The following is a 23,579-nucleotide window of genomic DNA, read 5'->3' as shown; positions in this document are numbered from 1 at the left end:
TAATATTTTAAGCTGCCAGTTTGTTTTTATCGTGAACTCGAGAACATAATGTGCAAGTTTTGGTGGCGTAGCTCCAAAACCAACAAATGCATTCATTGGTGAAAGTGGAGTGATATGTGTATCCCCAAAGCGAAGGGAGGGCTAGGTTTTAAAGAGTTATCAACGTTTAATATGGCCCTGTTGACGAAGTAAGGGTGGAAAATTATTACGCAGCCTAATTGTTTGTTTGCACGCATCATGAAAGCAAAATACTTCCCAAAATGGGGTCTTTATGAGTGTAGGATTAGGTTCTTACCCTTTGTATGCCTGGCGAAGTATTTGGGGAGCTAAAGGACTCATTGAGGAGGGGGTTGGATGGAAAATCGGAGACAACAATGCAGTAAATATTTGGAATGATACATGGTTTTCGGGGCCCGGAAATGGCAGGGTACAATGTCAGCATATTGGTATCTGGTATTCTGAGGTGTCAAATTTAATTGAAAAGGAATCTATTACCTAAAAGCAAGATACTATTTGTTCATTATTTGGAGAGGAGCAGCTGAAGAGAATCCTCTTAATCCCGTTGGCGAGTAGTAAACCACAAGATGCGCTAATATGGAGAGGTGACAATACAGGGACTTATACTGTCAAAAATGGTTATACTTAATGTAAAATCATTAGCAGCAGAAAAATAACTTTCTTTATTAACATTGACAGAAGATTAACAGGAAAATATCGATTTCAAGGATCGAGTCAAAATTTTAAAGTTTTTATTCAATATAGTTATAACTAATCCCAACAATCAAACAATTAGAAAAGAAAAATCTATTGAAATAAAAGCAATAAGTAAAAACAATTCATCGATGATCATACAAACTTTTAAATAGGAAAATAATGCATTTCGACACGCTTAAATTTACGTTCCCTTACACTAATAACAACACCAAAATTAATCAACCTAAAACCAAACTTACACGTAAGCAAATCTAACCAAAGCTACGCCACAAATATATATATATATTTCTTTTATGGATAGGAATTTAACGGCTACCTTTGGTTTTACCATATTTAACCACCGACAATAAATAAAGCAGTTACATTTACCAAAGTTAAAAACACACATAAGAATCTAATCATTAGATTTGACTTTTGTCAAATCATTAGGAAAAAAAATGGCACCCCTTTCTCAAATCAAATCAATGGCAAATATTGAAAATAAATATAATTAAATTGGTTTAACGGTAAAGATATCAATTAAAAAATTAAATAAAGTAATTATTTAATTTTTATTCATTATAGTATCGATTATATTAATTAATTATTTTAATTTAATTTAATATTTAATAAATGCATTATACAAAAAGAATTAAAATAAAAAAATAAAAGATTATGGTATTAAAGAATCATAAAAGTTGTTTTATTTATCTTTACTTTTTACTCTTTACCCACTCCCAAGTAAAGCTTCGACTTATTTATTCTTCAAGAAAGCTTAATCTTTCTATTAAATTATTAACAATATAATTATGCGTAATATATAAAGAGAAGTCCCAATATATAAAACCGAATTAAATACTAAATATTACATATAATTTTTGTCTGTATTATATTAGACAAAAAATTAATATTTCAAGTTCTACCATGTTTATTAATTAATAAATTAGTTTTTTTCCTTTTTTCTTATAAAAATAACAATATATCTATTTATATATACCTAAAATGAAAAAATCTTATAAGTAGAAAATTTTAGTAAATATTAATTTTGAATGATTATTTTAAGATAATAAAATTAAATCAAAATTAGAAAAGAAAAGAAAAAGTAGCAATGATTTGTTATAATTTTATTCTGTCTTGGCATGCACATGGTCCCTTTGATGTTCAATTATGACACTTGCACAAACTTTTATTTTATTTATAAATTATTAATTATTAATTATGTAATAAAACAAATTTTAATTAAAAGATTAATTATCTACATGGAGTAAGCAAGCAATAATCCCTAACCTTCATAATCATTAATAAATATCTTAAAAACATAAGGCATAATATAAATTTACCTTTGCCCCACTGGCTTTAATATTATTTTGATTTTTAAAATTTAAAATTAGTTAAATTATTAAAATTTTATTAACTAGCAATCCATATTTACTTTGTATAAAAATTTAATATATATATTTTCAAATAAAATATGCTCTAAGTAAGGTGTTTTGAATCGAACCGATGGTTAAACGTATCAAACCATTAGTTCGTACGGTTCTGTTAAATAAACCAAAAAATCATATATTTGTTTTTAGTCTACTTCATTCGGTTTGTACCATTTCGCGAGTCAACCGGTTTGATACCTCTCTCCCAATGGTGGAGCTAGAGGGGTTGGTTGGGCGCCGCTCTCCTGCTCCCTAAAACGGAAAGTTTATGTTTTGTTCTTTTATAATTAATAAAATTTTAAATTAGTAATGATAAAATTGTATTTTGACCTCCAAAAAATGATAAAATTTTGATTTAATCATTTAATATTAATAAAGATATAGACTATTAAAATGATAAAATTACATTTTTACAATCGTAAAAATGTACAACTTAATTTCAACCATACAAAAAAATTTTCATACTTTGCCCCTGTTCTCTCCAAGCCAAGACCCCAATCAATTCTCGGTCTGACCAACCGACCTGGTTTGATTCAAACAACAATGACTCTAAGTCTCTACACTTTTTACAATTAGAATTCAGTCCTCTTGATTTTATTTTTAAATTTTTAATTACTCTATTTTTTGGATTTATAAAATTAGTTTTAAATTATACATAACCACATAATATTTTAATTGAAAAAGTAACTAATTAACCATTAACTAATTAATAACATTATAAAAATATAAAAATGGTGAATAAAACTAAAATATAATAATTAAATCTAAAATTTAAACCTAGGATGATAATTAAAATTAATTATTTTATAAAATGAAAAAAAAGCTTATAAATGTGTGCCATGTACCGGATGATGTAATTACAAAGATATGAAAATTTACAATATGTTTTGTAATGTTTTATTTTTCCTTTAATATAATATTGTAATGTTTTATAGTTATGTTTATTAAAGTTTGTTGTTAATTTATAATTTTTTAAATTTAGCCATTTCGAGGTATTTTCATTAAAATTTACTTAACTAAATTCATAATAATTTACTTTTAGAAGTGTTTAAAGATTGAATTAGATTTGTTTATGAGTCGGACTTTGATAAAATTTTAGGCTCGTTTGATAAGTTCGAGTCCAACTTGAAAAATAGATCTAAATTTTTATTCAAACCCGATCTAGATAAAAATGCTAAAATCTAGACTCGGCCCACCCATGTTAAAATTTTTTACATAATTTTTTAAAATTTATAATACATCAAAAATACTAAAAGCATTAAAATAAATATTTCCCAACAAATTCAAAATAAATTTTAAAAAAATATTTATACTTAAATAACACTAACATATGTGTAACTTAACAAGCAAATACCTCTAAAATAGTAGCAAAACAGCAGGAAAATAACATATTTTTTTTCTTTTTACAAATTAGGGCCAGGCCTAGGGCAGAAAACTCTTACCTGAGGCTCGATTCGTATTCTAAACGGCTTTTTTTTACCCAAATCTATTTCTCGAGCCTATTTTCTGTCCGAATTCTCTTACTTTTCAAGTGAATCTTCGAGCCGAACCATCAACAAGTCTAAATCGAATGGAGTTTAGAAATACCTAATTTTTTGTTTACTTAAATATTTTCATCTAAATTTTCTCAAAATTGAGACCCACATTTTGAAAATGCGTAGTACTATGATTGGTGAAGACAAAAGTTTGACTCAAAAAATCTCAAAGTGTATGTGAACCGTCGACGTATTTTAAGCAATATAATTTTATATTAGTTTTCATATTGTATACCTTATTTTATGCAATATGAAAACATACATAGAAATAATATTCCGTTCGAAAAAAAAGCAAGCGCCAGCAGATGTTGATTGGGAAATGAATTGTCTATACATCCACATGCCAACAAATATTATTTATTTTTCCCTATTTGTCAACAGCTATATATCAACCCATGCCCAATTAATTTGTTAGCATTCACTGTAAATAAATTTAAAATTAAAAATTTACTCGCAAGTGATTAAATATAATGGTAAGATATATTGTATTTTCAAGAGACGACCAAATGATGTTGTTAGAAGAGACAGCTATGAACCCCGAACATGAATCATAAAACAGACATGAAGATATCAACTAAAAAAATTAAAAATAAAATGTTGATGAATTTGAAAACTTTATTTGTTTTGTAATATTGTTGCTTTTAGGTTTGTAGATTTAATTTAAATTTATTAATAAAAATAGTAATTGGATTTCGAAATTTAATTAGACTAATTTATACAATTTATAATAATATCTAGGAAATCTTTATTAATTTTAGTCCTTATGTTTGTGTAAAATTAGAGATTTAATCTCTATATTTTCTGATTAAAAAGTTTAGTACAATAGTTTATTGTGTGAGTATTTTATGTCAAAATTACCATAAAGAAACCCATACAATTATACAACTTCACAAGCATATAGGCAGCACCAAAGGTACAAGGAGGCTCATTGAATTGGTAAAATTTCTTTTAAACCCTTAAAATGTATAAAATTGTAATTAATAAAATGATAAAAGTTATGTTTTGACCCTCATTTTACATTTTAATTTCGGTCCCTTAGTACAATTTTTTAGTTTTGCCCTGGAAGCAAATAATCATTATCAAATTTTAACTAAAAAAGGCTAACAATACCAACAATTAAATTATTTTTAAATAATCAATTACAAAGTAAACATATTTAATAGTAAACAATTGAATTAAAAATTTAAATAAAAGGGTTTATTTAAAAAATTCAGCACAAAAATAATACTTTTTAACAAGGATTCGGTCACAAACTCTAACCATTTATAATTTTACTCAAGCTAGAAGAGAGTTGACCCTCAAAACGGATAAAATTATTTTAGGGTTTTTATAAACGATAAAAATACAAGTTAACACAGAAATAAAATTTCATTTTGATCCCTAAATATTTATAATTTACTTTTGAATTTACCCCTATTTGTACATGGTAAAAACATTCAAAACAAAATAAATTAGGTGTATAATATTTTTCTTATCTTCCAAGTGAAATGGAAAAGACATAATAAAAATGGGAAAATTAATGATAAATAAAATGAGATCTAAGACCTAACAATCTCATGCATAATATAATATATATAGAGAGAGAGATCTAGTGCTTATAGATAGTATTTGATTAGTTAAGAGCTATGATTCTTAGAAGAAAAAATTATATGAAAAACTGTGTCGGCATTATCTTCACTTGACCCTTGCTTTTCCATTTTAATTCGCCGAACAATCCAAGAATTTAACACCCACAAGGCCAGAACAATCGCCCATTACCGCCGTAGCCGACACCCAAAATGAGGAAGGAAGCGGCGCCCTCCTCCGTCCCTTCCGCCGCCGCAGGCACCACCACTTTGGGGAAGCTATTCATTTGCTTTGAAACCAAAACATTAGTGACCACATTGCTGGCACTTACTTTAGTTATGTTCTTATGGAACTTACCTCCTTACTACCAAAACCTCCTCTCCACCACCCGTCCTTGCTCCGTTCCGATAACCTCCGTTTCCGTCAGCGCTTCCGCCGCATCCGTCACCGCCAGTTTGATCTCCACCAATGTCTCAATGCCATACAAGGCGAATCCGGTAGCAAAGAAGTACAACACGGCGACACGACCTAAACCCAAGGACCCAAACAAGCGGGTTTTCGAGTCGTACGGGAACGCGGCGGCTTTGTTTGTACAGATGGGTGCTTACAGAGGCGGACCGACGACGTTCGCGGTGGTGGGATTAGCTTCCAAGCCAATCCATGTTTACGGCAAGCCATGGTTCAAATGTGAATGGATCTCTAACAACGGTTCATCTTACAGAGCTAAAGCTTATAAAATGCTCCCCGATTGGGGCTACGGCCGTGTCTACACCGTCGTGGTGGTCAATTGTACTTTCCCTTTCAACCCCAACCAAGACAACAATGGCGGAAAGTTAATGGTGAACGCTTATTACGGTGAATCCCAAAGAAAATACGAGAAATTCATGGCGTTAGAAGAATCCCCTGGATCTTACAACGAATCAAAATTCAACCCACCGTATCAATACGAGTATTTATACTGTGGTTCATCTTTGTACGGTAATCTCAGTGCCGATAGGATCCGTGAATGGATGGCTTACCATGCTTGGTTCTTCGGACCAAGTTCCCATTTCGTCTTTCACGACGCCGGTGGGGTTTCACCGGAAGTCATGGCGGTGCTAGAGCCTTGGGTTAAAGCCGGGAGAGTTACGGTTCAAGATATACGAGACCAAGCTGAATACGATGGGTATTATTATAACCAGTTCTTAGTGGTGAATGATTGTTTGCATCGGTACCGATATGCTGCTAATTGGACTTTCTTCTTCGATGTCGATGAGTATATATATTTGCCTCATGGGAATACATTGGAATCGGTGTTGAATGAGTTCTCTGGTTATACTCAGTTCACGATTCAGCAAAATCCAATGTCTAGTATGCTCTGTTTGAATGGTTCATCTCAGGAATATTCGAGGTAAATTTTACTAAATTTTTGAATCGATTTTGGTTTTCAATTTCTGGGTTTCGATATAATTGATTAGATCTAAAAAGGGTTACTTGCATTTAATTGAAAAAGAAATCAAATTGATTTGCAGATTGGATTGAATTTGCATACACGGTTCATAGTTACAGAGATTATAAAAAGAAAGTGGGTTAATTCCTAGAAATATACTCAAATTACTGTCTAGCTTTTCAATTGAGTCCTTAAACTTTAATTCTCAAAGTATTGGTCAGTCTAATAGTTTCAAATTTGGGGTCAGATCAATTTGTAAACACTTGTATACATTTAAGACTTTTTTCCTTTTACACATTACATTCATGTTGTTCATATACATAGTAAGTACTTACGTGTTTATCGAATGATCCATATGTTTTAAATATGCTTCATGTTAGACTTAAGTTGATATTTAACATCTAAGTTAATGATTAGGATTGTAGAAAAACTTTGATACTATACCCGATACTTTGAATTCCCGGTTAAAATGTTTTGAAGTTCGAGATCAATTTCAATATCGTTTAGAATTAAGGGTCGTAATTTGAAGTTTGGTACCAGTTTAAATTTTAAGTTTTCAAATTTGAGCTAACATTTAACTTCAAATGTTGATATTTTGAAGTTCGAGACCAGTGTTAGAATTAATTTAAAAATTAGGTGATAGTTCGAGGATGTCCATTGGAATTAACCTTAAAAACTTTGCATGTGATTAGGTGATTTATTCTTTACATGTGATTAGTTTGATCTTATTCATTCATATGCTTTATACCAGGCAATGGGGATTTGAAAAACTACTCTTCAGAGAATCAAGAACCAAGATCCGTCGCGACCGGAAATACGCGATCCAAGCCAAAAACGCCTTCGCGACGGGGGTGCACATGTCGGAGAACATAGTCGGGAAATCATTACACAAAACCGAGACAAAAATCCACTACTACCACTACCACAACACCATCACACAACACCAAGAACTATGCCGAGAATACCTACCGTCAACCGCCGTCAAACAAGTGACATGGTTCAACAAGTTACCGTATGTCTACGACGACAACATGAAGAAATTAGCCAACACCATCAAACAATTCGAGCTCGAAACCATCGGAAAACAACCCCAACCTGAACCACATTGATGAACCATCTTCGTCCTTTAAAATGGCCAACCAGATTGCAGGGGTCTATAAATTAAAACCAAGTACCTATTTTTTGTTGCTTGAACTTTACTCTTCTTCATTGAACCCAACATGGTGTCTTTTGATGCCAACGGTGATGGAAAAGAGGGGTTGATATTGCTTTTGGTATGGCTGTAAAGGTAAGTACTTTACTTTTGTATCATTCCCCATGGAGCCTTTTTTCTTTTTATGATTATTAATTTATTTTTGATTCTATATATCTATGGTGGGAATACTTGTAAAATTTGTTTCTTTACATTTATTTATTTAATTTTTTATGTTTTTTTCTTCTTTTTTTTTGCTTTATGGATTCATTATAGTGGTATAAATTTATAGCATTTGATATTTTATTTGGTTTTAGTTGGACTAATTGAATATAGTGTAGCTTTATATATTATATACATTGAGTAAAGATGAAGATAATGTATATTATATTATGTTATATCGTGTGGAGAATGATTGTAAATGTGAAAATTCGAGTTCCGATAAATATATCATTTCATATCTGAGTTTAATTTTATCTTTGAGATTAATTTTGGTGTTAAATTTAGCTATTTGAAATGTTTTTTTTAAGAACTAAAAAATTTAGAAACTAAATTGAACATTACAATAAAATTTAAGTGTTCAATTAGGACCAAAGAAATTAAGTATAATGTGAAAAAATTCAGGTACTAATATGAATGTTGAAGTAAATTGAAAATTTTAATTTTAAAGGGATCAAAAAAGTTATTATACTTTTTAGCCAAAGGGGTTAAGGCCCAGTCTATCTGTCCCTTTGGGTATGCTCATGGCTTTGCATTAAATTTTATTTTATAAATAAGAGGTTTTATTCATAAATTAATTTTTCAATTATACTTCAATTTTTAAAATGGTTTCTAAAGTTGTTTTTAAAATAAATCGTATTTGATAAGGGTGAAGTCAGGAATTTTTAAGGGACTGAATTATAATTTTTAATAAAAATAACGTTTAATTTTATGATGTATTAATTTAAAATTTCACCAATTTTTATATTTTTGAGGTTAAAGTGCCTACATATTAACTTTTAATTCTACCATTTGTAAGGACTAAAAGATATATTTTATTTTATTTTATTTAAAAATTACAGCATCCAAAATGGATTTTTACTGTGGCAAAAATATTAGTTTCAATGTCCCCATATCCTTAATTCTCCTCTTTGTATCTTACTTTTTACAGTGATTTTAAATATAATTGAAATGATATTAGTATATTAGTGTTTTAATGACACTAAATTACTAGTATGTTTACGTTTTGATCACTCAACTTTTAAATGTTATAAAATAGTCGTTGAACAATTCAAAACTGTTTCTATATTGTGTCTTATGTTCGCACCGCCTGCACCAATCAAAATTCAAATACTTATCTTCTTTGGTCTTTGACACTGACTGTCAAATTGATTTAAATGAAAACTGTTGAATAATTCAATGACAATTTTGTAATTTTTTGAAGTGAAATGATTAAAACATAAACTTGTTAATAGTTTAGTGACTTTATGTGCAAATTTACCCTTTCTCTTTTTTATACCTGCATGACCGGTAATGTATTAATTATCTCAAAAAAAATAAATATTTTTCTCACAATTCAAGTAAAATTTTAATTCTGTATGAAAATAAGAGCTGTCGGCTTAACTTTACGAAGTTGCTACGGGCATTCCACGTGGAGCCATCTAGTCGGTTGTGTGGGGACCACATTTTGGCTTGTTACCTAACGACACGACAGATTAGCGGCGCTTAGCCGTCATTGTGGAACAGAGATCATATGTCCTTCACCACGTGGCTTTTTTAAATAACGGGTGCGTGGGTCGCACGTGTCACCGTTTTGATTTGTGAAAGATGGAACCGCGTGAGGCATGTGGACACGTATCCGCCGCGTCAAATGAGGTTCTCACATGCAAATATATTTATTTAAATCCCATAATTAATATTATTAAATATTAAAACCTTTTTTTTATATATATATTTTTCTATATTTAACTTTGGGATTATTTTCATGTTTGATTATACGTTACTTCAACAAATCTAAAGGTTCCATAAGATATTTAGAAAGATACTCATCTAGAAATACAAGGTGGTATACTTTCGAGGTGTACATGAATTAGGTCGATTTTTGATTTCGAAAAATTTTCAAGTCTAAGCTTATTTTCGATTTAATTCATTTAAAAACATATTTTACTATTTAAATTTTATATTTTTTATAATTAATTTTAAATTTAAAAAATATTTTTATTATGTAAATTAAATTCAGACCGGGCCAGATCAAGTCAGTTTGACCCGAGATATAAGAGGACTCGTCTAACTCAGCCTAATTTGGATTGGATAGGCTAGTTGGTCCATGAACAAACTCTCATAATCTCATATTCAAGTTATTTTAAATGTGACTTATAAAATTTTAAAAATATTAAAAACTTCTAATTTAAAAAAATTAGTAAATTTATTTTTATATTGTTTTTAGATTTTAGATTACATATTATATTTTATATTTTTTTATAATTTTAATAATTTTGTAATTTTTTATGATTTTTTATTTATTTTAAAGATTTTAAGTTTTTTTGTATGATGACATTATAATATGACACATGTTAGCATATGATTGGCTGAATATTTTAACTATTTTTTAATTTTAAAAGGATTGAGTCGAGAACATCTGATAACATTAGGGACTGATAATATTGGGGACTGAAGTGGGTCAATAAATACTTTAAGGATGAAAGTGAAAAATGTGGTATATTTCAGGGTTAAATGTGCTTTAAGCCTTGTTTTCTATAAACAAACCCATTTAATTGCCTGGCGATATTGGGCTTTGTTTATTAAAAATAAGTGTCTAGTGGATTTTTATACTGCAAAAATTTATTATAAAATATTTAAAAATGATACATTTAATTTTAATAAAATTATAGAAATTTGATTAAACATTGAACCGATTAATTATTGTAAAATATTAATTTTTCCCTATGTTCAACTTTTTAATTAATTATTATTTTAAATATTAACTATAATATTTTATTGCATATTGGGTACTTTGGGTTGGGTAATTTTAGACAAATTGAGTTTGGGTTTATATATTAAGTTGGGTTGAGTAGTTAGATGCTGGGCTAGAATATAGGGTTATTTATTATTAAAATTATTGAATATCTAAAATCAAAATTTTATTGAATAACCGACCAAATTGAACAGATTAATCGAATTAGTTCAGTTAAATCGATTTCGGTTTAACTTATTATTTGCTCTCCTTTTTATATGTAGACAAGGTTGAAACTAGGCCATAAATCAGATTAATAAGGTTAAATTATGGATTTAATTCTTATATTTTAATTTGATCAATTTTGGTCCCTTTACTTTTTAAGTTGGCCAATTTCAGTCACGAACAAATGTAGCAATTAAATTTGTTTGACTAAATTCTACTACTAATCTTTAATCCATTCTCTCCAATTGGATCATTCAGTCTTGATACAAAACGACGATTGTTAAATCCATTTAGCAGGATTTTTTGTGAGTATATGTGAAAATAAAAAGTTGACATGATATCACACTTACAATGATATGCTTATAACAGCAATCTTTTGTTTTTTTAGTAGCATAGCTTGAACCATTCGTCTAGGACTAATTTTATACAATAACTAAATCCATCACTTATGCATAATACCGAGACTAATAACAAAATTTAACCATTTAATAAACATATATTTTCATTCGCTCCTTGTGAAAAAAATAATACTCTTAATTGTTTTTTAATTGCATTGAAATGTAAAACAGTATGAAAAAATGGAAACAAAATAAAAAGTTAAATTATGTTAGTAGTCCCTATACTTCAAAACAAATGACCAAAATAAGTACAGGAACTAAATCCATAACTTTCTAAAGTACAGGGATTAAAAGTAAAATTTAACCAAAAATGAACCATTAAGCAATAGGACCTCTTTTAATAGAAAAGCTGAAATTTAAAGCAAAAGGGGGACCATTCCCAAAACATCAACTTGCTGTGTCTGGTCTTATTTCATTTGTGGTCCCTCGTTAAAGTTTCACATTATTTGGTGAAACTATAACCTTAAAAAAATGTGAATCCCATTTTTTTTATTTTTAATAATATAAATATGAAAAAAATAATATATAAATATATATATATATTTATATGGGTAAGTAATTTTAGATTAGTTTTACCTAGGGGAGGTGGATTCCTTTAGAAAAGCTCTATTAATAGGTGAATATTATTTTCAGTCAAAATTTTGTCTTTCATATTTGACAAAAGTTTAAATGCTCGAAGTTATTTAAAGAGGTGACGGGTTCAACAGAATAAAATGTGTCTTATTGAAACGAACTATATGTGGCGCACAGCCACGAGAAAACGTGAACACTTGTGCCGGATATGGTTTGAGTTTGTGCCCTATATGCTGTACCAAATATGAATGCTCATATTTTATTAGTAAGTGATCGTATGCTGTGCACGGCCTGACTTGACAAATTGCCCAGGAGCAAAGCTAGAGGGGGTTGACAATAAAAAAATTATTCCTTTAATCTCTTGAGTATTTGCAAAGTTTTAAGTTAATTTAATGGTAAAATTGTATCCAGCCCTTCTTAAAATTTAAAATTCAATTATGCTTCATCCAAAAACAAAAAAATTTTAGTTTAATCCCTTCAAAACTATAAAATTTTACTTTAGTAAAATGATAAAATTATATTTTTAATTCTCTAAAAAAATTATAGTTCACATTCCCGTCATCTTAAGCTCTTGAGGCTCTCCTAAAAATAGAAAAAACTCTAATCAAGAACAATATCCACCCATCAACGTAGAACACTTCAAAAAAAAATTTCTCAAGATCCCTCAACAAGTTTAACACATTGTTTGTCCAAAAAAGAAGATTGAAAAAGAAAAATAACATCTAATAATCATGTTATAATCACAATAAACAGGAAGAGACCAAAAACAAACAAGCTAACATGTGCCGACAGAAAAAGCTAATGGACGAGTCACTATCACGGTAGTGGTCGCACAGAGCGGCCTATAAGCATGCCAATTGCCAGCTATGTTAAATATGGCTACTTAGCTGGAAGTTTCCACGATCCTCCTTATGCCTAAGATTATTCTATGCTTGCTATAGTATATGGTGGGTTCACAGTCTCTGAACTGCATTAACGGTCATTCAGATTTTTAGATTTTTTTTCATATTAATTTTGAGTGTTATTCGTATTAATTTCTGAGTTATTGTACAAATGATGATTTATTTCTTATTATATACCTAAGGCGAAACTAGAAATTTTATTTGAAGGGTTAAGATAAAATTATAAAATTTCGAGAGAGTAAAATTAAAAATCTTGTACGAAGAATGCTTATATTAAATTATTAATTTTTCAAAACAATTAATTTTTTCCCTTTTAATAAAAAATTAGAACTAAAACGGCCCTTTGACTATGTCGATTAGTATTAATGTTTTGTTAATGTTATTAGAACCAGACTAAACAACGAGTTGCACTGATTAAATTGAGAATTGACTAACACACGGATCTAAGGAAAGAGATTGAACTAATGGAATGAACTAAAAAAGATCAATTGAACTGATGGTTAAATCTTTTCTTTTTTTAATTTATTTAATCAAACCAAACTAATGAATCGAATCATGAATTAGTGAACTGATCAATTCAACCACGGATTCAATTACAAAAACATTGTTTTTTTTTTTCTTAAACAAGCAAAAGAAATATCCGACTAATGCAATGATCTTAGAACACAAGTAGAGCTTTTGTATCATAGTTTTAAATAGATAGCCTTAAAAATCATGTCAGAACTAAATAGTGTTGGCGTTTGTTAGCTTAGTTTATGAATCCCATTTAAGCAATCCGAAAACGGATTTGGATCGACGGCGAAAACGTTCAGACCTCTGGTCCGACCGGGAGCTCCACCTTTAAGCAAGGATACATCGAGAACGATCCTGAGTAATGAAAACCATAAATGCTTAGTAAAGAATCTGAGTAAATCATGACCTTAACAAGAAAAATACAAACTTACGAGTTCTTTGATGGATTTCCCGATCCCAGAGTCTCAGACTTAACGAGGATCTTATTATTGATCTTCGACGCTGCATGTTTTGAAGGTAGATTGATCCCTTTAGATGCTGTAACTTAGATTTTTGAATAAATTGTTAGACCATTTGCTCTATAATGGAGAATATAGTAATCAAAAGATGGCTCTTCTTACATGGTTTAGGGTTAGTTGGCGTAGTTCCGTCTAATCCGAGGAGTTTCTATAATGAAAACAAAACTCACCAGATCGAAATCAAGGTTAGTGAATGAACTAATACACTCGGAAAGGGAATTCGAAAGAGAAGTCACCTTAAGATTGTCGTAACACTTCTCAAGATGGTCATTACATAATATATGATCGAAGATGCCCAAGGATTTCCCTTGCTCGATTTCTGCCTTGGCATTCCGGAGGCGCTTTTGGATTTGCTCCTCTGTTTCGGTCCCCCTGTTTATACAACAATTCTATGTATAACAGAGCTACGAAAATAGTATAATGATATAAAACATCATACAGACAGTTCAGAGTCACCTTAAATGGAGCCGCTCCTCAAGTTTTGCCATCGAGGGAGGGCTTATAAAGATGAAAACGGCGTCGAGAGAACTTGCCCTCACTGACTTTGCTCCTTGAACATCGATGTCAAGAATGCACCTCTGTATTTAAATCGAGACAAGATGAAAAAACAACTTAAAATCCAAAAACGATACCGCACCATCAAGTGCAATGTTCGGGACTGATTCAATAGTCCGGAATAACGTGCAGCACTCAGAGCATCATATAATCACTATTAATGGAACCGTAAAAGGCATGACGTTTACCTTTCCCGAGTCAGCGACTGCCTCAACCGCTTCAATACTAGTTCCATAGAGATTTCCATGAACGGAAGCAAACTCGAGGAATTTCCCATCTTTGATATCTTTCTCCATTATACTTCGCTCGGTAAAATGGTAATGAACACCATTCTTCTCTATACTCCTCGGTGCGCGAGTTGTATGACTGACAGAGAATCCGAACATGGTCGGGAATTCCTTCATAAGCATGTTTATTAATGTCCCCTTACCAACTCCGGAAGGACCGCTGATAACAACTGGTTTCTCGGCATCACCCCTCACACCCTTACTCCACGCAATGACTTCAGTCCCCAAAGCTTTTTTCTGTTGCTTAACGTACTCGGTATCCACCTAACAATATTTCAAACACATCAAAATACATTCAGACCACAGTTAAACATTGCACAATCTTAAGCTTTCGAAATACCAACCTCAAGAAACCAAATGCAATCATCTGGGGTGGAACCCCAGGTGATAACCATTATCCTATCTTCATTCAAAAGAATAGCTGAATGGCCTTCATATCGCTTCGGTTCCGTTCCTAACACGGTAGGAATCACCCTGAAAACATTACCAGAAACAAACACAACTTAGAGCCACTGAATTTCGACGGTAAATATCAATGGCGAAAACAGTAGAAGCCGTAAAAAATAGTTCCGAATGTCATGTTGCGACCGTTACTAAAAACCCGGACCCAAAAACTAACCATTTCCCTCTGGATTTGTCATAAATTTGAACCTCAATTGATGATATAGAATCATTGTTATTGGAACCAATCACAAACTGCCAAAGAACACAAAATCAAAAAATGGTGATTGAAACATATTAACAAACGGGTAATAGTGACAAAATAAGCATAAGCAAATTAAAACAACAAAACAACACCAAATTAAGCATTAAATTATGTATCTTACTGTCTTGTCACCAACATCAATGGATGTCTCAAAGCCTTTGAATCTTAAATTAAATCCATTTGAAACTCTATCTTTTAGATTCTCAACATAAAACATCGGGGCTTCTCCCTAATAAATAAAAAAATCAAATCAAATCACAAAAAAAAAAAAGCTAACCCTTTTTAAGTTCAACTAAATGAACCTTATACATACATATACATATATGTATATGTTATATGTATGTATATGTATATGTAAATGCTCACCATGGAGAACCAATGCCTCCAATACAATGTTCAGCCTGGTAAATAAACATGAAAGGATAAATATATCAAACAATGTAAACTAAATGGATTGAAATAAATATAAAATGGATTCAATTGAATCAACAAAATTATATATATATATAGAGAGAGAGAGAGAGAGAGAGAGAGAGAGAGAGAGTCCCAAATGAAAACCCAGATTTTAATCCAAACATTACAATGAAGAACATAAAAAAGTATGAACATACAAATTTCAGTATCTTCTTTTAATGTCAAATTTTCAAACAACCCCATATCCCGAAACCCAGAAAATGATTAAGAAAAACCTAAAACATTCATATGATGGGAGGAAGAAACAGATTGCTGAGATACAAGTTCATACCTTTTTTTGATAAGAAAAAAAATCCAAAAAAAAAAAATATTGGTTTTAGGTAGATTTCTGGAAGCAAAAAGGGTTGATTATAACAAAAAGAATGTGAGAGAAAAAAAGGGTTTCGCTTCAACTTGATGAATTTTTTTTTAAATGTTGTTAATTCAGGCTAAAGTATTGGGAATTTGGGGATTGTTTAAATCAGAACATAACTTAGAATTGAAAAAGCTGAAAAGGGGGTTGAAGAAGGTACAAGAAATCATCAAAAACTCAAAAAAAAAAAAGTGTATAAATTTTATAAGTGTGAATGGTGAGGGTTTCGTTTTTGGTCGCATTCAATTCACAAAAGAAATTATAAGCTGGCTCTAATTTTCTTGCACTTCTTTTAAAAACTAAAATAATAATATATTCCATAAAAATATTATGGGTTAATTTAATTTTTAGTCCTTGTAACTTTAATATTTGTATTTTTTTATCGATTTTGGTGCTTAAATTTAACAACTAAAGTTATTTTGGTATTTGAAATTTACATAATTAAAAATTTAAAAAATAAAATTTAAATATTAAAAATTATATTATTTATTGTGAATATTATACCAAGTGCGGACAAAGTACCATGGAAGTCTCTATACTAAGAGTCGGATTGTATTTTGTCCCTTCTACAAATAAAATGGGCAAGTTAGCTCTATATATTAGATCAAGACCAAACATGTGCTTCTGTTAAAAATTTCATCCATTTTGATTGTTAAAAACTTATTAATGTCCTTCAGTCACTAAAGTTTTAAATAAATTTTTTATAACAATGATTGATTTATTTTTGATCTAATATACGTTGACTAACTGCTTCATTTTCTGAATAAAAGAGACAAAATATAATTTAAATCTTAATAAAAACAAAAATTCATTAAAATTATTGCCCATAATTTGCGTCGTAAAGATTGGTTTAAAGGAAATAAATAAATAAAATTGTGGCGGAAAAGAAAAGAAAAGAAATAAAGTCAAAAGATTTTGCTTTATACAAATTGGAAAGTACGATATAAAAGTGGTTAAATAAGTCAAAGCATGGGATTTCCTTTTATGTATATCACTTTATCAAATTATCTTCTTCTTTTAAAAAAAATCATAATTATTGATTATTGAATTTGTATTATAAAATTTATCTGATACAATATTTGATTTTTTTACAACTATTGGAAATTAAATATGGAATATAGTTATTTTAATAAATGTAAATATTGAATTTTAAAAATTATTTGATTTCACGTAAAAATATATTCGTTCATTTGATTCAATCAACCCAATTCACTTTGAATCGAGCTTGTGTTTAGTCTATTTTGTTATTCAAAAATATGTATATAAAATCTAAAAATAACTTTTAGTTATTTTTCAATCAATAAAACGAAATGTTTGAGCAAGTTTATACATGACTTAAATTTATAAAAGATTAAATTATAAATTTGTAAGGATCAAATATCATATCTCGAAAAAAAATTATTTAATGTATTATACAATAAGTGACATTTATCTTTCTACCTATTATTATATTGAAACTTTTTCATTCCGAAAAAATTAAGGATCAAATCGTAATAAATTTTAATTATATAATCAAAATTAAAAAGTTTTTTTAGGAAACAAATATAAATATATATATTTGGATAAATTAGGTCTAAAATTAATTAATAAAAATATAATAAATTGATAATCCAAATATCACCAAACCGGGGCCGCATAAATAATATATTTTGAGATTTAAAAAGTAAACAAAAGGGAATTAAAGGGCTTACTGATGCAAAACAATTTAGAAATTTAAATGGGTATTTAAATTGGGTCAAAATTGAATGGGCTAAAAATATATAAAATAAATGATTTACATATTGTTGGGTAGAAATATTTGGGCTTTTTGTGTAACAATTTTATATAATAAACTAATCCAACATAAACTCCAATTCAGTATGTTTTTTTTTTCTCATTTTCATATGGATATAGTATCACGATTTCTAGTTTTTTACTTTTTTTAATACAATATCTACAACTATTTATAGCTCTAGAGGTGAATTCAGGAGGCTGGCCACGGCTCAGCTCCCCTAAAATGAAAAATTACTGTTTTGGCCCTTTAAAAAATTAGAAAATTTTAAAATTTTAAAATTTTAAATTGGTAAAGGTAAAATTACACTTTAACCCCCTAAAATTATGAAAATTTAATTTAACCCTTTAAATATTATAAAGATATTGTAACACCCCTAACCCGTATCCATCACCAGAATGGGGTTATAGAGCATTACCGGAGTTTACAAATTAATTTACAAACATTTCATTTCATCAAGCATTCATATTTATAACCAATCAAAATCAAAACATTAATGAGCTAACGTTGGCGAATTTAACTTATATATGTCATTATAACCAGAATCAAATCATCCAAAATTATCGATAGAACCAATGGATAGTGTGATATATCTCCGATAAGCTTCTAACCCAATCGAGCTTCCAATAATCATTTCAATGCATCTAATAATTATACATATTACCAATAATAATTCAATTCCAATAATAAAACACATATTTATATAATATTCATAACCAAATAACATTCACTTTAATTAAAATTATAAAGAATATAGTTCATACAAACTTACTAGGCTAAATTACGTAAATACCAAAATTGTGGACATTTTGGTAATTTTTTATTTTCATCAATTTCCACCAAATCTTCATCTAAATTAATATTTTATTCAATTTATTAATTTAAATGATAAGACAATTCATTTCATGCAATTTGGTCACTTTTTGACATTTTTACAAATTTACCCTTAAAATTTCATTTTTATTCAATTTAGTCCCTAAACCTAAAACATGCAAATTAATCATTTTTAATGAAAACTCATGCAAGTTGAATAATCATATATTTTTCCTCCACCTCCTCTCCATTCCACATTCTTAATATATATAACATGCTTATATGTAGACCGGCCCGGCCCGGAAAAAAATTTTGGCCCGCCTCCTAGGCCCTGGCCCGGCCCGGCCCAAAATTTTACCCAGGCCCGGCCCGAGAAAAATATCATAACCCCGATCCTGACCCGGCTCGGCCCATTTTTAATAAACATTAAAAAATTATTTTAAAAATAAAAAATAAAAATAAAAGTATTTTAAAAGTATTTTAAAATTAAAAAATAAAAATAAAAAATATATTTATTATATTCGGGCCGGGCCCGGGCCAAAAAAGTAGTGCCCGAGGCCCGGCCCGTTTTTTAAACGGGCCTAGTTTTTTTACCCAAGCTCATATTTCTAGCCTATATTCTTACTCGAACCCTCCCATATTTTGGGTGGGTTGTCGGGCCGGGCCGCCCGGCCCATGGACAGGTCTACTTATATGTAACATTATCTATAATTTCACTATTTATTTATATGTTCATTCAAAGCTGTCCACTTGAGACATAGTCACTAAATTATTTATATCTTGAGCTACAAAACTCCAAATTAAGATCCGCTAAATTTATATGAAACTAGACTCACATATATTCTTACCATAAAATTTTCAGAATTTATGGTTTAGCCAATAAGTGCAGTTTATTCTTTAAAGTCATCCAAGTTCTGTTGTCTGACAGTTTCGACCCTTTTTCACTAAAAAATAATTATCCCCTCATACGGGATTCGGATGATGTTACTGTATGTTTCTATTGAAAATATACTCATTAAGGATTTAAACATATAAATTTAAGCCCATAATTATTTTTCTCAAATTTTTGATGATTTTCCAAAGTCAGAACAGGGGAACCCGAATTCATTCTGACATTGTCTCACAAAATTTATTATATCTCATGATTTACAATTTCATTACTTACACCTTTTCTTCTATGAGAAAATATACTCAATAAGCTTTAATTTCATATTTTGTTCATCCTCTAATTCGATCTTCACAATTTATGGTGATTTTTCAAAGTTAACCTACTGCTGCTATCTAAAACTGTTTTAGTGCAAGATGTTGATTACTAAGTTTGTAACTCCCTTATTCCCTTTCTCTATAATATTTCTCATCACTTTCACTTATTTCCTTCACTAATATATCAAGAACATAAGACCTTATATAAGAAAACTCTATTATAACATCATTTCTATGCTTTTTCAATAATATCAAACTTAAAAATATATTGAAATCTTGATGTTCTTACCTTGTCCTATTAGTTTCAACCTTTAACTTGATTTTCTCTCTCCTCCAGCTTCTATTTCTAGAATCTAACTTGATATTCTATCTCCCCATAGTCTCCTTGTTATCTTTCTCTCTTAATGGATATGGAAATTCTTTTGATTGCTAGGTGAAAATGGTGAATTTTTGGTGGAAGGACCAATTTGTAAAGAAAGCAAAACTTTCTTTCTTTCTTTCTCTCTTCTTCTCACGTTGGTGCATTGGAAAAAGTGGTGGGATGGTGATTCTTCATCTTCCTTTTCTTATATATATACTAAATAAAATAATAAAATATTATTTAAAAATCAAATTAAAATATTAATAAATTAATATTTATTTATTTATTTAATCTAAAATATCTCCAACATCATCATTGCCTTCTAGATTTCTCTCTCTTCTAATTGACCATTTTGCCCTTTATAATCTTTAAAAATTTCATCCTTGAGTCATCACTTAATTTGGTAAAATTACAATTTAGTCCCTCAAAATTCTTCACCTTTTCAATTTGGTCCTAATTCATCCATTTTCCTTAGTTTCTAGATTATTCCACCCTTAAAATATTTGCACCATTGGACCTTCAACTTTTTCATATTTACACTTTACCCCCTCAAATTCTGAATATTTACTCTTAATCAACAAAACTTTTCTCACTTTTGCGATTTAATCCTTTCTTGAATTAATATATCATAATATACTTCCCAATGTTGCCATAACTCAAAATTTCCCTTTTTGTCACTTTATTTATTTATTTTACTATATTAAGGATACCTACTTTCTTACTGTAATAATTTTCGTGGTATTACAGTAGTAATTTTCGAGATATTACAGATATAGACTATTAAAAATTAAAATAAGGGGATAATGTGCTTCAGTGCATTCGAACTCATGTCCTCTTGCACTGGCAACAATACCAATACCAACTGAACTAAGACTCAATCGTCTACCATAAATAATTTTATTTGGTCTAACTTTACATATATGTTTATATTTAATACAAATACATTATTAGTAACCAAATAATATCACCTCATTAAGTTTTGGATTAATATAACATTTGGTATCTGAATTTCATATTTTTTTCCTAATTTGGTATCTAGATTTTTTTAATGTCTAATTTGATACTTAAACTTGACACTTTTTCCTAGTTTGTGTCATTGAACTTGACAATTTTTTCTTGATTTGGTACTTCATCCTTTTTTGGGTCCAATTTGACACATGGATTCGATTATTTTTCCTAATTTGGCACCTAATCTTTTATTTTTGTGAGATTTGGCATCTTAAGTTGTCAAAAGTTATACAAATTACTTCAATATATATTAGCAATGTTATTTTTTATGAGATAACAAAAACACTCTATGCATAGTCAACATGTAGCAGCTGACATAATATTTCCTTTTTATTTTAAACGTCCAGTTACTTTTAGTTTTATTTATTTATTTCATTCTATTAATTTAAAATAATTATTTTTTTATTTTGGATTTTCAAAATTATTATTTTCTTATTCAATATTAATTTGTTAAGCATAGTTGAACGATAATTTTTAACACAAATTACCTCTAATACTAATGATATTTCTATAGCATAACACGATTTTTATTAACATTGTTAGCGCTTTGGGGTGATTTATATAATGTTTAACAAGTTTAGGTACAAAATTGAAGCTAAAAAGCTTAAGTACCAAATTAGAAAAAATCAAATTCAGTACCAAATTAGAAAAATTATCAAGTTCAAATACCAATTTAACCAAAAAAACGTTTGGCTGCCAAATAAAAAAATGTCAAGTTCAAATATCAAATATCATATTATGCCTTAAGAATGTATAGATTTATATATGTTATTATTACGTCAAATATACATTTTTTTGTTATTTTATATGTAATTATAAGTGTCCATGTCTCGTGCTAGATTGAGGCTTAATTTAAAATTTTTTTCAAACTCATGCTCGAACGCAGCTTGATCTAATCCATCCAAAAAGCAAATGTTATTATTAAAAAAATAAGATAACAAAAATATATTAATTGAAGTCAATATTTACTTAATTATCTAATAAATTTAATTATAAATAATTTTAAAATTATTTAATCTAAATTCAATTAGACCGAATTTAATCAAGAACAAAAAATTTTATCCACACCCGATCTAAATTGAATCAAGCAACCCACTCGACGAATAGACAACTTATCTGTAATTGAATGAGAGAGAAAATGATTAGTTGATATAAAAGAGAAGTGTAGAAGATCATAAACTGATAAGCTTTATAATTTATTTTTATTATCATGATATTTGTAAAGTAGTCAAATAATGGAATCATATTATGCTATACCTTACAAATCCCACTATAATCTTTTGATATTTTAATATTTATTATAATTTTAAAGGGATAAATATCTAAGTTTCTTAATCAAAGAAGTGAATTAGGTGAAAAGGAAGTTCAGAAATCTTAGTTTAGTTTAATGATGTTGGTTTATAGGTCAATGGCAATAATTTTTATTTATTTATTAATAAAATGTATATATTTTTTAAAAATTTTGAGCTAAATGTAAATGGTTGGCCCGGTTCTTTTTCAAAGTTTTCTAGGTTGGATGGAGACTAATTTGTGTTTTTTAGTGTGAGTGTTGTAACTTCCCCTAACCCCAAACCGTCGCCAGAACAGGGCTATGAGGCATTATAGAACATATTGGTCAATTTACGAGCATTTCACAGGTAAATAACAGACATAACATGCTTTAATCATTAAGCCCATTTATTGGACTCTGAAGGACCAAATTTCGTTTCAAAAGTGAATCGGGTTATTATCATCTCATACTTGTATCAAATATGTCATATTAGTTCCATTTCATATTTATAACCAATTTAAACATCATTCTACAACCATAATCACAAAACTCTTATACTTCACCTATACATCACCTAAGTACATGCCATATTATCAAAACAAAGATACATCACTAAAATTTATCTCAGGTCGGGATTGCTCTGGATGCTGGACCGAACACTGATTTTCTATAAACCTACGCACGGAAACAACCGTACTCCGAGTATAGATATACTCAGTGATATTACCATAATTCAAATTTATAACATTATACAAATAAATATGCATATTTAATTTATGCTAATAATCTTTCAATAAACATTTAATACATTAAATCAACTTGTTTCAACAACAACAATAATAATAATTATCTTTCAATTCGATGCGTTGATTTATA

General features: G+C 29.3%; 2 protein-coding genes across 4 annotated transcripts; one reads left to right on the top strand and one right to left on the bottom strand.

The window, feature by feature from the left end:
- Positions 1–5,247: 5,247 nt before the first annotated feature.
- LOC105761642 (galactan beta-1,4-galactosyltransferase GALS1) lies at positions 5,248–8,086 on the top strand. Its single transcript, XM_012579507.2, has 2 exons — positions 5,248–6,611; positions 7,402–8,086. The coding sequence occupies exons 1-2, from the start codon at positions 5,434–5,436 to the stop codon at positions 7,757–7,759; spliced, it is 1,536 nt and encodes a 511-aa protein (XP_012434961.1). The 5' UTR covers positions 5,248–5,433; the 3' UTR covers positions 7,760–8,086.
- Positions 8,087–13,428: 5,342 nt separating this feature from the next.
- LOC105761644 (guanylate kinase 2) lies at positions 13,429–16,524 on the bottom strand. Of its 3 annotated transcripts, none has more exons than XM_052624488.1 (11): positions 16,197–16,524; positions 15,818–15,852; positions 15,573–15,680; positions 15,365–15,441; positions 15,090–15,219; positions 14,647–15,009; positions 14,360–14,481; positions 14,140–14,275; positions 14,006–14,051; positions 13,817–13,928; positions 13,429–13,739 (listed from the first exon to the last, which is right to left on the bottom strand). In XM_052624488.1, exons 2-11 carry the CDS (start codon positions 15,818–15,820, stop codon positions 13,616–13,618), a joined length of 1,221 nt encoding a protein of 406 aa, XP_052480448.1. In that variant the 5' UTR covers positions 15,821–15,852; positions 16,197–16,524; the 3' UTR covers positions 13,429–13,615. The 3 variants fall into 3 exon arrangements, with proteins under 3 accessions (XP_052480448.1, XP_052480449.1, XP_012434962.1); XM_052624489.1 differs by having other exon boundaries at positions 13,817–13,886; XM_012579508.2 differs by having other exon boundaries at positions 13,817–13,922; positions 16,197–16,523.
- Between the last annotated feature and the right edge of the window lie 7,055 nt (positions 16,525–23,579).

Source organism: Gossypium raimondii, chromosome 11 (genome assembly GCF_025698545.1).
Source record: "Gossypium raimondii isolate GPD5lz chromosome 11, ASM2569854v1, whole genome shotgun sequence".
In the NCBI taxonomy this organism is placed as follows: domain Eukaryota; kingdom Viridiplantae; phylum Streptophyta; class Magnoliopsida; order Malvales; family Malvaceae; genus Gossypium; species Gossypium raimondii.
This window is presented reverse-complemented; position numbering and strand designations above follow the sequence as displayed.